Source organism: Haematobia irritans, chromosome 1, assembly GCF_050003625.1.
Source record: "Haematobia irritans isolate KBUSLIRL chromosome 1, ASM5000362v1, whole genome shotgun sequence".
NCBI classification, from domain to species: domain Eukaryota; kingdom Metazoa; phylum Arthropoda; class Insecta; order Diptera; family Muscidae; genus Haematobia; species Haematobia irritans.
In genome coordinates this window covers 50,162,268-50,180,232 of record NC_134397.1, presented here as the reverse complement: position 1 = coordinate 50,180,232, position 17,965 = coordinate 50,162,268, and the positions used below count along the sequence as shown (strand labels likewise).

At 35.9% G+C, this 17,965-nt stretch overlaps 1 protein-coding gene across 3 annotated transcripts in view; it reads right to left on the bottom strand.

Moving 5' to 3' along the window:
• Positions 1-398: 398 nt before the first annotated feature.
• Positions 399-17,965, bottom strand: part of LOC142220897 (HEAT repeat-containing protein 5B) — a 38,238-nt gene continuing 20,671 nt past the window's right edge. For 2 of the 3 annotated variants that reach the window (XM_075290305.1, XM_075290303.1), the window contains exons 2-9: positions 14,645-15,112; positions 12,957-14,588; positions 12,623-12,896; positions 8,230-8,262; positions 7,127-7,987; positions 6,081-7,067; positions 4,052-6,026; positions 399-1,194 (exon numbers count right to left, since the gene is read on the bottom strand). In XM_075290305.1, the coding sequence (XP_075146420.1) occupies positions 866-1,194; positions 4,052-6,026; positions 6,081-7,067; positions 7,127-7,987; positions 8,230-8,262; positions 12,623-12,896; positions 12,957-14,588; positions 14,645-14,982 (6,429 nt within the window). In that variant the 5' untranslated portion in view covers positions 14,983-15,112 and the 3' untranslated portion in view covers positions 399-865. The remainder of the gene's footprint in view (positions 1,195-4,051; positions 6,027-6,080; positions 7,068-7,126; positions 7,988-8,229; positions 8,263-12,622; positions 12,897-12,956; positions 14,589-14,644; positions 15,113-17,965) is intronic. The other variant, XM_075290304.1, reaches the window with a different exon arrangement.

The window sequence follows — 17,965 nt, the reverse complement described above, 5'->3', positions numbered from 1 at the left end:
TTTTAAATTGAAATGTCTTCAATCACGAAAATGATAGTGTCAACGATTAAAAATTTAATTGATTTCATTAGCAAATTTGATTCAATTAATAATTTAATTGATGGTGATTGCAAAACTCAATTAACTTTTCTTAAAAAAAATCCCAAACTGTTTTCTAGGAAAATAGTCTCACATCGTCGCAATTATTCATGCCCTCTTGTCTAATAGTCTCACAAACGACTTTTTAGAATAAGTATTCTAGACATTAAAAATGCTTCAAGAGCAACTAACGGCTCATTTCTAAAAAAGGAAGACATTGGTTCAGACAACAAAAGTAATTGAAAGTATTGTCAAATTGATCTTGTAATTTAGTTGTATTGTGATATACGAAATTTAATATTGCCTTGAAATAAAACTACTTTTGATAGTAATGTGTTAATATTAGTTCTAATAATATATATTTATAATTATTTTTTTCTTTTATTAACGTAACAACAATGAGATACATTCCTCTATACCTAATATGTCAATTAAAAACTAAATACAATATTTTTCCACATGAGTATTTAGTTAATTAAAATGATGTTTTTTTTGCATTCGGTTTAAAAAGATTATGTAGCGTTGTTTTTTACGATAAGCGACAGCAACAATAAATATTTATATAATACTTGAAAGTATCATATAAGTATGTGATTATGTACGTATATATAGCTAGTATGTATGTATTAAAATTAGTAAATAAAGGATTATGATTTATTAAAAAAAATTAATGCCAACATTATAACTTTGCCTTGCATAGTTGCTTTGCGCCGGCGGGATTTTTGGGCTAATTATTCTGTGGAAGGGAAGGGATTTGGGGGAAGTGGTGAATTAGGGTTAGTTATGTTTATTGAAAATTGCTGAAATCTGTTTTCAGTTTTATTGTTGGTTTCTGCTGTTTTTCTAAACCCGTACGAGTCTGAGCCGTTTGTACACGATTCGCGATAGCAGCTGTTTGTTGTTGGCAACGTACGGCTGCTTCTAATTTTTGTCGCAGCTCTGGTGATGTACCCATAAGGGATTTAAATTCTTGGGGATATTTTGGACCGATCTTCATTAACCATTGCAATGATTGTTCGTGCAATTGTCGTTGGTATTTCGGTAAATTTCTTAACTTTGAAGGATCGGCCAAATAATTGATGAGTACTGGTACAAGGAGTGTTAACATTTGTATGCCTGTATGAATATTAAAAAGAAAACATGACATTAATATAACATTCTTTATATATCTTGTAATATAGTGGGGATAAGAAGTAACTAACTAAACTAAATTTTATAAGTAAAAAAATAAATAAATAATAATGCTTATGACAAATGAGGTGAGAAAGAAATATCAGTAAAAAATTTACCTTGCATTAGATTTCCTATTTTTTTGTTTTAATTTGTGATATGAAGGACGAACGTTATTATTCGGATCATGACATTGTATAGATATAAAAAAATTTGCATGATAAACGATGCATAAGAAGAAAATGAAGATAAACAAGAAAAAATACAAATGGCTGTTATATAGTTTTGTGTTTCTTTATATCGATTTAGAAAAATGTGTTGGAAAGATAAATACATAAGAAACAATATGAACGCATTGAAACATGTAAGTCTCATAGAGTATCAAAGAAAAGAAGATATTTTCTACCATTATAATTATGTAGGTGTATTTAGCTTCATATTAAGCATAACTCTTTATATGAAAATATCAGGCTGATATTGATATAGATGTTAGCCTGATTGCACATGAAGATTAAGGAATTGGTATTATTCAGTTATTGAAAAGAAATTGTCAGATACCAATCTCCACAAGCCTAAGTAGACATATGTTTCATTACTGGCTAATGCAAAATTTCCATTGTCTCTAGTGTAGATCTGGCTGGGTGAGATGATTCAATTTGGATCTCATGTGCTAATTTTCTATTGAAATTACATACGACAATTATTCATCCCAAATTGAGCCATTCCCAACTAGCACTGTGCATCATCTACTCACATAACTACAATTCCTTAATTTTATTTTTCGATTTTGGTTTGTTACTATTATTTAGTTCAAACACTAAATTATTCAGCCCGCCGTTTAATGACTGGTACGTTGGGTTCAATAACCAAATATATGGTTTGCATTTCAATCAGGGCTGCCACAGTTGGTAAAATTCTACGAAAAATTGTCGATTTTTTACTGTTTAGTACATTGGTAGAATTCTTGATGTTTTGGTAGATTTTGAAAAATCTTCCTCTCCAACTAGGAGGTACTTCAAATTTCTATATATAGAAAAAATTGTTGACAAAATTTTATATAGAAATAAAATTTTGACAAAATATTCTATAGAAGTACAATTTTGACAAAATTTTCTATAGAAATACAATTTTGACAAAATTTTCTATAGAAATACAATTTTGACAAAATTTTCTATAGATATAAAATTTTGACAAAATTTTCTAAATAAAATTTAACAAAATTTTCTATAGAAATAAAATTTTGACAAAATTTTCTATAGAAATAAAATTTTGACAAAATTTTCAATAGAAATAAAATTTTGATAAAATTTTCTAAAAAAAATAAAATTTTGACAAAATTTTCTATAGAAATAAAATTTTGACAAAATTTTCTATAGAAATAAAATTTTGACAAAATTTACTATAGAAATAAAATTTTGACAAAATTTACTATAGAAATAAAATTTTGACAAAAATTTCCATAGAAATAAAATTTTGACAAAATTTTCTATAGCAATAAAATGTTGACAAAATTTTCTATAGAAATAAAATTTTGACAAAATTTTCAATAGAAATAAAATTTTGATAAAATTTTCAATAGAAATAAAATTTTGACAAAATTTTCTATAGAAATAAAATTTTGACAAAATTGTCTATAGAAATAAAATTTTGACAAAAATTTTCTATACAAATAAAATTTTGACAAAAATTTTCTATACAAATAAAATGTTGACTAAATTTTCTAAACAAATAGATTTTTGACATAGAAATACGGCTTTTTTTAATTTGGTAGATTTTTGGCAAAATTTTCTTTACATTTTGGTAGATTATTTTGGCACGTAGGGCAACCGTGATTTGAATCCCTAACAATTAGGCCAGCAGATGAATCACTGGTGATTCAACCCCTAATTAATATACTAAGTTTCTGGTATCTACAAAGTAATCGCGCATTCCCAGCACTGCATTCCCATAGTAAAAAATTAGTTAAGCAGGCAAATACGGAGGATATTCAATTTTAGGTGAAATGTACACGTAGAATAAGTGTGGTATGCAGCCGTGCATTATCGTGGTGAAAAAACCAAGGGTTTTCAATTCCATCCTCTTGCGAATACATTTCTATGACATTTGACACAGATGCCAGTTACTGTCATAACATAGCAATGTAGAAAACAAACTTATGGCAAATAGATTCAGCATGAAATTTTAATTATTTATACTTTTTTTTGTCCCACACTATGTTAGTATAATTACGCCCAACACCCCTTTGTAATTTTAGGCACTGTTTTGATTGATTGTTTGAAAAAATCATCCTCAAATTTCTCGTGAAATAACTGGCAATAATTCATTTTTAACAACGACTTCATATTGATGGATCGGTCAATTTTATTTCTTGAGTGTTTAGAACAAAATTTTGGATCATAGATATATGCTGACGAACTCCCATTTGTATTTCTCGAGCATTTAGCAGATGTATCCTGGTTTTGAATCCTTTTCAATTTTTAAATTATTACGGATTCCCTACGGCCGCCCATTCCTTTTCAAAAAGTTATTGGGGATTTTTGTGAGTAATTGTAATTTAAGTTTAAGTTTCAGGAAAACCAGGATTACAACAACAATGATTAGCCCCCTGTTATTTTAGTTATGCAATAAACTAATGGAAATTGAATGCTAGATACTTTTCCTTACAGTATCAATATCATACTCTGACTTTCATGTTTTCCCTATGATTATATCATTTATTTCGATAACTTTGGGAGTTATTTCATCTACACTTGAAGTGTTCATTTGAACAATACAACTTTTAATCATTTTTTTGTGTACTTACGATTTTGTGGTTCTGCCAGTTGAATGAGTGCCTCAACCGTTACTATACTTTCCAAAATAATTTGCAGTTCCATTTCAGTGCGTGGCAATTTTGCATTTTCCGCATAGAGACCTTCAATGATGCGTGGTGCCAATGCATGTATGTATGGAGTGGAAACTTTTAGTTCAGAATTTGAAAATATCAGTCTCGCCGCTTGTATACATTTCAATTTCACAGACATATTATCCGACTGTAGATACTGGCGGAAATGATTAATGCATGGATATTGTAATGAGGGCGTAGAAACCACCGCAGCTGGAGTATGTAAAATGAAAACAGCAATTGCTTTAAGCATAGTTACTTCATCCATTTTACGATCGTCATTATCACCACCGGCTGTTTTGGTTAAATCTACAATGGTTGCCAAAGAGCTTTGTAGCAATTCTTGCCATTCACTTGCCACCGTTGAGTGTGTTGCCCATTTGTCTTTACATATTGATTCTAGGGCATGTAAAGCGGATTTTATTGCTATTGTATTGGCTAATATGGTGGAATCAATAACCGATTTATTGGCTATCTCTTTGATAATGGATGTTGTCATATACAAAATTGTGGGTAGAATGGCTAAGGCTCCCTTGGGAGAACATAGAGTTGTCAATTCTTCTACACACTCCAATGCACTTGCCACCAAACGACCATTGTCTTCACCCAATTTATTGAAAAACGATTGAGAGCTTAAAGCTGTTTTGGCAATTAAATCCTGACGGAATTGTACGGTATTTGCGGCACCCGGATTCATGGTGGGTATTTGTCTTACAAATAAGCAAAGACAAACTTCCAAAATGGCATATATGTGGGAGGAGCCGGGAGTAATTTCTCCCGTAGTACCACCTTCACCCATTTGATCTATTTGCTCTTGCAGGGAAATATTGTCTGTATTTTCGTTGTTCTTATTCTGTTCCAGGAACTCATCACGTTTTTCCTCTAAATTTTCTCTGGAAGCTCGCACCGATTGCTTAAGAATTTCAATGCATAGCAGTTGAACAAACAGATCATCACTGGTTAAAATCTGTCGGTGCAGCACATTGCACAATTCGATTGTCAACACTTTATCTTTCACCAGTTGTCTGCGTGCCCACTTGGAGTCGAATATTGTGTACATGGACTGCAAGCAACTTATGACATTTTTCGGTTTCTCTGATGTTCTAGCACTGCATAGAGCCTCCATGCAGATTCCGAATATCATGTGGAAACGATCAGCAGATAATGAGCCATGTGATATATTATTGTTGGCTTCGAAAGAGGCATTTTCTAGATTGCTAGATCCATCACTCGTTGCCACCGTGTTCGATTCTAAATGCAATTGAAAACCTTCATCTTTTAGCCATAAAGATGCTGCATATAATATAGGGGGCCATGAGGCCAAATAATGGGGTTTCGATGAATTTATGGTGTCCGGTGTATAAAATGCTCCACCATCATGGGGTAATTGACTCTGAAATTCTGGTGGTAAAAGTAGCAGTGCATGATCCTTCATTGCATCTAGCCAATGCGTGGAAAGATTGTCCAGTTCAGGTTTAACCAATGACAAAAGACTTTCAAAGTTTTTGTCATTATCTGTATCACAACCACCAAGAATTTCATCATCATCGTCAATGGTGAGGGTGGGTATTGTATGGGCATTGGTTAATTGTTTCTGAAGCATAGCAGCTGGTGAAGAGTTATTTGCAATCATAGCCACTATATAAACTTCTGCCCAGGCTTTCAAAATACTTAGCTTTTCCAGAGTTGTCATCGACTCGTTAAACAATTGCGTGCTATTGGTTTTGGTATGAAGTTTGTTTAATGAGGACACCAATAACTGATGGACCCTTCTCAAATCATTGAGATCGCGAGCCACACCTGAACCAATCCATGCGGAACATACCTCACAAGCGGCTGCAGTAACATGAGAAGGTGTATCTGGGGCAAAAGCTGGCCGTAATGCTGCACCCACCTAATACGAAAAATATTTAAAAAATAGGATTTTCGTGTAATTTAGACTCCTTACCTGAGCCTGAAACTGCTCCAATAATAAATGTCCCGGAAATTCTGGCTCTGGTACATTGGCAAAACGATCGATTATCTCCTGTAGAGTTCTCAAACCCTCCAAACGCAATTGATCCGAATCAGAAGTTGCAGCTATAAATGACATACGTATTAACTCCGAAAGATGGAGTATTAAATAATCGCCACTTGATTTGGTCATTTGCATCTCCTTGGCTTGCAGTAAATCAAAATGTATCGGTGTATCTGATTCACAGGCAGACATAATCTTTCGCACAGATTGAGCTGCAAAAACTCGTGTTGTCCATCGAGGTTGAACCGCTGGATGTGTGGAGGAATTCTCCGAGGCATGATATTCGGTGACATCATCAGCATCATCTTCTTCGTCATCATCATCCTCATCGTTGTTGGATGCTTTGTTAGCTCCAGCATTGGAAGCAGCTGTTCCTGATTTTACCCCACTATCGGCTCCTTTGGATGCCAAAGCAATATCATCTGGAAGCGGAGAATTTTCCACGGCAACGGTCAAGACATTTTTGCACAAACTCAACCAAGCACTTAGACTCTCAGCGGCCATTAGTTGCAGCATTGATGTCAGAGTATCATGGATATTCTTTAACATTTCTATATCCGTTTCCGAATCTAACATGGCAAAAATAATGCCCGGAAGACCAAATTCGGTGATGACTAGTTTTGGGCAATCGTCCGGTTTTATTGAGAGTGCCAAGTCGCATACTTCCTTAGCTTCGCGATGAGCTAATTGACGGAGGCACGAAACTGCTGCCTTACGTTGTGTCAAATAATTTGAAGATAAATTGCGCACCAATGTGGGCACCAACGATGGTAGATGAACACTACCGGGAGCAAATAGATGGACTTGCTGTATGCATCCGGTGGCTTCAGCTTGAACCAAAGGATTTGCATGGGCATGCATAATGGAGGCTGCACAAAGGAATGAGCGACGCATTTTTACAATTGCACCAGCATTACCCTAAAATAGAAAACCAATTATGAAGAATGTACTGTCCCGAGGTAGGGTACTAGATTTACCTGTAATTCGGGACCCATAGTTGTGATTAGGGCATTTAAAACTCGTCCAATACACTGATGTACATCCACATAGGATTGTGGAACTGTAAGCAAAAGTTTTAGGCATAGTGTCAAGGTTCCCTCAACGTAACTACGGAACATGGGTCCGCCAGAATCAGCTATTAGAGCCAATGAATGTAGGGCCCACAACTGTACAACCGGCGACGAAATATCCTGAGCCAAGGCCAAAAGTATAGAAACACTGGTATTCAAATGTTGCGATGAGCCCATACCACCAACATAACGATGCAAGCAACCCAAAGACAACGAATGCCCCGTACGAGTCACCACATCACGTGCTGATTTCAATTTATCAAACGAAATCTGAGCCAACTCAGCGGTAAAACGTGATTCTCCCACAACTTGAGCCAACCTACCCAATGCTTCAGCAGAAGCACATCGCAACATAGAATTGGAACTAATCAATCCGGATGTAACCAAATTGGTGAAACTCTTGCGTACATCTTCTTGCCCTATGGCAGCCTTGCTATCCGTTAGCACTTTAAGGCCACACAATAGAGCGGTGTAGATATTCATTTGTACAGCTTCCTGTCGACTACTCTTGGCCTGCTTTATGCATTCGGCAAAATGATCCAACATTTGTAGGCGATGTTTGTTAGCCACTTTGGGGAATATCAAGCCAAACAAATTGATGGACATATCTATGATTGCTACACCCAAAGGCAAGGGACCCGGACATTGATCAGCCTTATAGCCATAGGCTCCATTCATGGTAACGGATGATGCATTCACTGTGCTACGATAAAGACAACAGGGATCATGTTCCAAAGCTCCCGATCCTGCAGCGCTATTCGGTTGAAGCTATGAAGAATTCGAAAAGGAACCAAAGAGAATCTTGATTAGGTTTACACATAAAAATAGGCATAGAAGCTTCGAAATCTCTTAGCAGAATACTTGCAGCCAAAAAAAAAAAAGAAAATAAAAGAAGAACCCAACCAACAAAATTGAAATAAGGATAACCAATAGACAAACTCAAACAAAAAAAGTATTCAACAAAAGCATGAGAAAAGAAATCGAACCACCAACTAACAACAATAACTTACATGATCGCCATCCCATCTACGATTCGGTTCCATCTTTTATTTGATTTCGGTTAAAATTCAAAAACATTTTTTTTTTATTAGATTTATCAAACAATGCATTAGAGGAAACAACAAAATATTTATGCATCAATGCATGTTACAATAACAAATTTAAATATGTACTCAGGGTTGGGCGGAATGTTTTGGCTAGAGTCGTGAAAAGTAGCCCTGTTTTTTTGAAGTTTTTGACATCTCCATTAAATATTATGGATGTGAAAATAAATCCATATATGAACAATTCACATGAGCGCCATCTACAAATACATTAAAATAAGGTAATATATCCCCCTGCAAAAATTCACCCTAAATGTCCAATTTTAACATTAACATATACAAAGATGGCATATAGATTCATACGATTAACCGGCCTTCAGCCGATGCACAGTGTTTCCAAATCGAGTTTATGCATCTTTTGAATGGATAAAATATATCAACATAATTGTCTTAAAGCTGAGATGTTTTTATCTAAGTTTGTGTGTTTGTGGGACCCTAGAAGTCCACTGGCTGGCCACGTTTTGAACCGATTTCCATGATTCTTGCTGGATAGAACTTCTAAGCCCCTATAATAGAGGTTGAGTGCATGTGTGGATATCTCTAACAATTCGCAAGATATGGGCCTTTTTATATTTTTTCTCCCAAAATTTTGAAATATCACTCTCACGACAAATTCATGAGACTCACGACATTTTACAACCGGGAATGAGCAAAGGCAATAATTAAATTGAAAAATAGAATATAGTACGACAGCTAAGTTAATTTCAGTTATTCAGATAGTAGACGTGATTAACATTACGATTAAGAAGTAAATCTTAATTTTTCGTGAGGGTTAAGTTTTATTCACGTACATTAACGAATTGATTTTATTTCTTGCTCACGCACGAACATATTTGATTTAGTCCCACGACGCACATGCACGAGAGTTGCTTTGGATTTTATTCACGACTCACGTGATTCACGCGTGTCATGCAAAAAAAAAAATTCTGATTCAATGGTCCAATTAAAAAATTAATTTATACTATAAATTTTTGCGATTGATTTTTGTTTCAACAATAAAAATTGTTGAAACAATTAAATTTTTAATTAATGGCCTGTTCCTCTATATCGAATGAAAGCTTTCTTTCGTATTCCAAACGAAAGAAAATTGATTTTTGTTCTTCTATGTCGAAAGGCAAGTTATTTCATATTTTGTTGTCGAGCAATAAACGAACATATACAATAAGTGCCAAGAAAAAAGTAAAAACATTGTTAACATTTGAATGAATTCTCAGGCCAAAAATTTGAAAATACTCATTTTTGATATTCAATGTCTTCTCATACAACCGAAACGAACTTTCAAAAATATAAAAACTCAAATTCATTCGAATTCGAGTGACTGCCTTTCTTTCGAACGGGGTTTCGTTCGATATACTGGAACAGGGCATAAATATTTTTTAGAACTCAAGACTTTAGTTGGAAAATTTTTTGCGAACACCTCTACCTACGTGCTTTAGATTAAAAGTTGCAGTATTGACAATCTGGAATTTCAAAAATATTGAATTTTGACCAATTTTTTCCATTTTTTTTCTATACTTCTCCCAATTTATTTTGCCTGTTTCCGATAGAACATTATATACACAGAAAAAATTTCACGAAAATTTTTCCAATTAAAGTCTTAATTGAGTTTTAAACAATATTCAATTAAAAATTTAATTGTTTCAAAAAATTTTTTTTAATTGAAACATAAATCAATCACAAAAATTAATATTGATAATATTAATTGGATCAATTGATTTGTTAATTGACTTTCAATTAATTTTTTAATTGATACTATCATTTCTGTTATTGAAGATATTTCAATTAAAAAATTAATTGGATCTATTAGAATTCAGATCAATCAGATGTTTTTTTTTTTGTAGGGATTTCACTCCGATAAAATAGTGCATTTTTGAAAATGTACGCTTATATGGAGGCTATGTCTAAATCTGAACCTATTTCAAGCAAATTTGGCATACTTGGCGAAGCCTTACAGGAAAACATCTCAGAAAAAATTATGTTGAAATCCTTATCCATTCAAATGTTGCAGAATTATTCCCAAAAAATAACGATTTGGAATCACTGTACGTTGTTATAAACAAGAGTTACAAAATTTAATAATTTATCAACACTTCTTAATCTCCGAATATTTTTTAGTCAAGATTTTCCTATAAACACCCCTTTATATATATTTGCACAAAAATGTGTTGAATGCTAATTATTGTGTGGTGTAGTCGAAGTAATTGTACTAGAGATGAAGGAACTACAATCTACTTCGCTAATCTTACCAGTTATTTCACTGCGAGAAACTTGAGAATATCCCCCACACACAAAAAATTTTTTTCTGATTCAATCACGAAATTAATTGATCCAATTAATTTTTAATTGAAATGTGTTCAATCACAGAAATGATAGTATCAATTAAAAATTAATTGAATGTTAATTAAAAAATTAATTGATACTATTATTTTTGTGATTGATTTTTGTTTCAATTAAAAAATTTGTTGAATCAATTACATTTTTAATTGAATATTTTTTAAAACTCAATTAAAATTTTAATTGGAAAAATTTTCGTGAAATTTTTGTGTGTGCACCAACTCCTCAGCCACACTATTCATGGTCGGCAGAAGTGCGCAGGCAGTTGAATATTAGTGTCGATGGCGACATAATTCCGACCACAAATTACCTCAAGATTCTTGGGGTCACATTCGACAGCCTTTTCAGGTCGTCTGCCCATGCCACTGCAATTTGTAATAAGCTCCGTGGTAGAAACAAGGTCCTCAAGTCACTTGCCGGCAGTATTTGGGGCGCGGACAAAGAAACCTTGTTAACTACCTATAAGGCAATTTGCCGGGCAGTGGTAAACTATGCAGCTCCAGTGTGGACACCGCAGACTAGTGACACGCAGTGGATACATACCTGCCAGAACGCTGCTCTTAGAACTGCGACTGGGTGTATCCGCAGCACAGCCCTGGTTCACCTTTATGTGGAGACAAAGATCATCCCTGTGCGAAGACTCATTTACATGTTATCAAAGCAGTATCTCCTGGGTTGTTATCGCAGTAATCATCCAAACCATCATCTCATTGATGCACAACCACCACCCAGGAACGTAAGGGTTGATATATATCATCTAGAGCGCGAAATCCAGCGCTACAAAAGAGAACCTCTAGATCAAGCAGCGTACCAGGTAGGTTTGAACAGGATTCATGAGGATACTGTAGCTGAAGCGGTAAGAAGCTACAAGGTTAATCCTGTTCTCGGAGTCCGACCACCGCCCATATCACCGGACGAAAGAGACCTCCTCCCAAGGCAGACTAGGGTAGTTTTAGTCCAATTAAGATCAGGCAAGTGCAGCCGCCTAAATTCCTACTTATCAGTGATTGATAGCAGCGTAGCTGACGTATGTCCAATTTGCAACCAAGGGCCACACGACACGCGTCATCTTTTCTCTTGTCCAGCTAAACCAACCCGACTTACCACCAGATCACTTTGGACACACCCCACCTTAGTCGCAGAGTTCCTCGATCTGGCCACAAGCTGAAGTACCAAAGCGTATAAAATAAAATTGATGAAATCACAATAAACTGTTACAACAACAACAACAACTTCGATTTCGGTGCTCTTTCAAATTCATTGAAATGGAAAACGGGTATCGAGCTTATTACCTTGTTCTCCTGATTTAGTCTCGTACGAAAAGTTTCAAATATAAACTTTACAATTATCAGTCGAATTAGGATTTTTTCACATAGGTTAAAAAAGTTGTACTGAGTTAAACGGAGGATATGCTGAAAAATAAATCTTTACTATTCCAAAATGTTGGTTTTTTTGCAGGATAAGTACATATTGAACTGCTGGGAGCCACCGTGGTGCAATTGTTAGCATATCCGTTTTGTATACAATCCCAGTTTCGACCAAACCCCAAAAAGTTCTTCAGCGGTGGATTATCCCATCTCAGTAATGTGGTGACATTTCTTGATTTCAACGGAGTGTGAGACACCGTTCGTACTCGGCTATAAAAGGGAGGTCCCTTATCTTGAGCTAAAGATAGAATCGGTCAGCACTAATTGATAAGAGAGAAGTTCACCAAAATGAACTGGATATTTTTTTTCGTATAGGTTTTTGCATTTTGCCGTTTTTCGGCAAATCGTTGAAATATATGGTATTCACGTAGAGGCGAATAGAAGGATTTTCCCCCCATCAATAAATATTCTATTCACCTATAGGTATCGCATATGCGTATATTCATATATGGATTTATTTTCACACGGGTCTCGTTATCAAAGCTTTTTTTCACTACTACTAATTTTTGATAAGACTCAAGCCTCTTTTTTATATTTACCTGATCCTCTATAATTCTATGGTCAGTTTCCTGTAACCATGTACCCAAAATCACAGAATCATCAGCATGACAAAAACTTCTAAGCTGTGAATTTGTAGTGTTTGCTGGATTTTCTGCCAAAGTGAATTCCGATATAAGCATACGTAGTAAATGGGTATACGACGATTCCATAGCGTTGGCTGGAAGTTGGGCCAACGTTTCATAAAGACGCAAACGTACCATTGCAGCTGGAGCTTTGAGTTGTGTACCATAACTTTTCAATACCGGCGATAGGCTGAAAAAAACAAGTGTCATGGGGCATAATGTAATATAGATGTAAAAGCCTTGTACTTACTTTACCAACATAGCTAACGCACTTTCAATAGGTGTCATAAGACGTTTGGTTATATCCTCTGTTATTAATTCCGGACAATTAACTAGGAAACTATGCATCACCGATAATGCGCCTGCTCGTCCTTCTAATGTTACTTGCCATGTAAATGAATCTCCTCTCGCCTTTTCTGATTCCAATTCCTTATTTGATCTGGGGAATGAATGTCTCCAAAGCAATAAGAGGCGAGGTAATAGACCCTTAACCACAGCAGAACCCAGTGTCATTATAGCTCCAATCAAAAGCCAACCAGCTTGGGTACGATTCAAAGACATTCGACTATTTTGTGAAGCTGAACGTAATAGTTCTTCGGCAGCATTGAAAACCACTTTGCCTTTGGTATGTGGAATTCCAAGTGGTGAATACCGTACACTTCCCAATATGGCTGCCAAAGCACAACTATACCCAGCTATAGCTTCAGGTGAAGAACGCATCTGCTCCAAAGCATCCACAAAACGATCAATTAAAGGTGTTATCATGCTGGGAACTGCTACACAGAAACAACGTAAGCACCATGCAGAAGCCAATCTTGCCGCTGCACTTGGATGTACCAAAACCGCACATGTTGTATCAATGGCATTTAGAGTCTGATCGGCCAAAAGATTCTGCGCCGTTGTTCCCAAGCCCAAGACCAATGAGCCCAATTCTTGCAAAGCACACACTAGAAAATGTTGACTAAATAGTGTCTCTTGATTTGAATCTTTGGCATTCTCCGGATTAAAATCTATGGAGTTCATTTGTTTAGCTATCATGTACACCAACTCTTTACATGCCGAAGTTTGTGCTTTCTCGCCCAGCATTTTGCCCAAAACGGAGCGAAGAATAAAATTAATACATTTGCGGGAATAGACAGCATCAACATGCGAGGAGGCTGCCTTGGGATTGGCCACTAAATCAAGGATATGTGAGAGGAAAACCGACAAATTACGTTCAAGCCATACACTGCCCATATAGTCCACAAAGACCACATATGCATGGGTGACTCCAACACGTATTTCACGATTTACACTGGAACTGCCTTTGATAATTTCTCCGGTGCCTTTAAGAAATGAACCACCACCTCTTAGAAATCCCGACATCAGGATATTTAATGTCTCATCCAAAGATACTGTGCGCATTGATGCCTTGGACTGACTAGCTGGCTGTACGGAGAGCTTTTTATTATTGGGCTCATTCTGTTGCTGTTGTGTAAAGGCTAATAAAGTTCCCAAAAGCTTAGCTACCGCACATCTCACTTCATAGTTGCTACCATCGAATGAACGGAAACACAATGCAGGAAGGCTTTCCAGTTCAGTTTGATATAAAAAAGGAGCATGTTGTATCATTTCCAAAATACACTTGGATGCTGCAACTCTAACGGCCATAACTCGATCGGTTAGACAATGTTTGGTTGCCTTATAAATATCCTTGTGTACATTGGCAATGGCTGTACCCATGCCAGCACAAACCTTCTCCAGGGTTATCATAATCTCAACACGAGCTTGAGATTCGGCATTGCGTAGGGTGCGTAACAGCAGACTAACTGTTTCCTCGTACGAGCGGCCCATCATGCGACCAAGTTTTTCATACATAGACCCCAAAACACATATTGCAGCCCTATGGAGGGAATATAACCATAAACACGAGTTGTATTGGAAACATTTCATACTTACAATTTGGTAGGCAAATAACTGGGAGAATCATCTTTATTCTTCAATATGTCATTGCAAGCATTCGCAGTATCGAATAACAAGAATGTATCGCCCACCGAGAAGAGTGTAGCCAAGCAACTGGCCAATAGCTTACGGGTTGGTGGTCCTGGAGATCCATTGATCTGTGCTGTTAGTTGTTGAACCAATTTCTTTTGGTTAGACTTTATTTCATTTCTATCAACAGTCTGGAGAGTCTTCTCCAAATAGCCCAGCCATTCGAATATGAAAACCGAACGCTTTGGTTCCGGCAATTGTTTCAGCGCATCTTCGTTTAAACATAAACTATGTGCGAGTTCCATGCTGTCATCTGGATGTTTATTACAACTTGTGCTGCTGCTGCCGTTGCTGCTGATGGTAGTAGCAACGTCACTTGGTGTGTGTTTAGTGCTACGCCAACGGCCAAGATCTATTTCGGAGCGTGTGAATGATCTGAAATGTTTGTTGGTTATTAGTATTCATTAGCATGAAATGGGAATTAGTAATACTCTCGAAATGTTTTCATTATGAATGGGTTTATTTAGAAAAAAAAAGAATGGATTTCAAATGACGTGTTGCGAAATAAATGAAGAGATAAAATGGTCCATTTTTGCACAGTGAAGGGCAAAAGATATCGGTAGACATATTGTATCAAACAGTTTTTGGAGAAGAGTTTCATTAACTTAAGACATATAACCAAATTAATTCCAATTCCTACTTGTCTCTTGGATTGCTTTCAATGACTATTCGATATGTTGCGTTAGCTCTGCTAGACGGTCAAGAGTGGACAAATAAAAGAACAATTCGGTCTGAAGATCACTCGTCCCATTTCGATGACTCAGAGTTCCTTGTCGTGTTGTTACTATGCTAGTTAGATTTTCTACACATATGTGGTATCACAATGGACTGAATAGCACATATGGTGCATTACTCTCTCATCAATGAGTGCTACCCGATTTTAGCTCTACGACAAGGGGCCTTCGAGTTCGAACGACAATCCGGCGAAACCACCTCGAAGAACTTTGAAAGTCTCAGGATTACTGAGAAGGGATATACACTACCGCTGGCGAACTTTTTAGTGTTTGGTCCAAAATGGAATTGATCCCCACTGTAACTACCTTCAGAAACCGTAATCTCAGCAAGAACATGGAAAGATACACACCATATTCATTTATGGACCTAAAGTACCCCTAGGTTGAGAATTTCAGGCATGTGGACTTAAAATATCTCTCGGTTTTAGACAAATCGGTTAAAAATTGAGGTGTACAGAAGCTCAGAAATCAAATCCGGAGATCGTTTTATATGGGGGCTATTTCCAAACCTGAACCGATATAGCCCAGCAAAAAATGGAGCACTATTTCAGCAGGATTGTAAAGAAAAGAGGCAGTACCAACTGTTTACAAAACAACCGAATTAGCGTTGATTTTTGTGGGCGATGTCCCGATTTAGAGCAGCTTCTACATAGCGCTGATATAATTTTAATAGAAATATTGTTCAGAAGTGATATATAATCTTGAGTATAGCATTGTTGGCGTGAAGGAAAACAGCACTACCTTTCATGCATCTATACTGCATGAATTGGTTGCATATCGTAAACGAATGATCATAAACTAGTTTGATTACTCGTTTACGTTATTGCCACCGATTCATGCAGTGTGGATGCACTGCCTACTTTATTATATACCAAAAAGCGCAACTAAACTCTTACTTTACTGCTGAAGTATTTTTTGCTGGGAGCCCATTTTCGAACTTGAGCGGCGTGCAGACAAAAAAAAACGAACCTGTGCCAAATTCAGGACGATGTCTGCACTATTCACATATGAATACATACACCTTATATATTGGAAAATGGATATTTCGACGTGTTCCAAACGGAATGGCAAATTTATCAGACCCGCATCACCATTCTACTATGGTGGTAGATATAAAAAAATACTGGAGCGGTACATTTGGAAATTAAAAAGGCTTCTATTAATTTCTGTTTTAGGGAATGTTGAGTTTTTGTGAAGATCGCTGGGAATAAATGAAATTGACTATGCCAATATTGTCCAGTAATTGGAATAGGTAGAGTAGGAACTGGCAATCTCGAATGCACATCACAAGGTTAAAAATTTTGGCAAACTTCAAAAGTCGTACAAAGCTTATGTAAGCACTACTGGAGCATTTATTGCACTATAGCGGTTCCCTCTCAACTACCCTTGATAGTTAATTTATTCTAATTATAAATGCCAGCTGAAAGTTCTTCAAAGCTACCACAGTAGCAGATCCAAAGATTTTAGTTTTATACGCAAATTGAAAGGCGAACATACTGATGTTATATCTCCGCACTTCAGTATTTAGGTTAGGTTAGGATAGGCAGCCCGATGTATCAGGCTCACTTAGACTATTCAGTCCATTGTGATACCACATTGGTGAACTCCTCTCTTATCACTGAGTGCTGCCCGATTCCATGTTAAGCAAGACAAGGGACCTCCTTTTTATTGCCGAGTCCGAAAGGCGTTCCAAATTGCACTAAAACCACTTATAGAAGCTTTGAAACCCTCAGAAATGTCACCAGCAATACTGGGATAATCCACCGCTGAAAAACTTTTTGGTGTTCGGACGAAGCAGGAATGCAAGGCGGGCATGCTAACCATTGCACCACGGTGGCTCCCTTATTTGGTAAACGAAAGAATTTTCTCTTCTGAGGAACGAAATTTTGGACAAACGAAGTATAATTTCCATGCTCAAAATTTTTCTTAAAATCAAATAACCTGCTTCCGTTTCAAAAACAGTAAAACCGGATTGTGAAAAAATTACTATTTTCGGTTAATCCGAAACATGTATTTTGAACATCGTTTAACCGATTTTCGGCATTTCAATAAAATTTCTATCTACTTACTCATATGTTTGGCCCGATAGTCGAACTTTGTGTACACACAAAAAAAAAAATTCTGATTCAATCACGAAATTAATTGATCCAATTAATTTTTTAGTTGAAATGTCTTCAATCACAGAAATGATAATATCAATTAAAAAATTAATTGACAGTCAATTAAAAAATTAATTGATCCAATTAAAAAATTAATTGATACTATTAATTTGTGTGATTGATTTTTGTTTCAATTAAAGAATTTGTAGAATCAATTAAATTTTTAATTGAATATTTCTTAAAACTCAATTAAGATTTTAATTGGAAAAATTTTCGTGAAATTTTTTTCTGTGTAGAGACGTACTGAGGAAGTGGAAGAGCGGACTTATTACAACAAGTTTTCACTAATTAGTACAAATAAAAATATTACACTACTCTTTATATTATAGATTTCG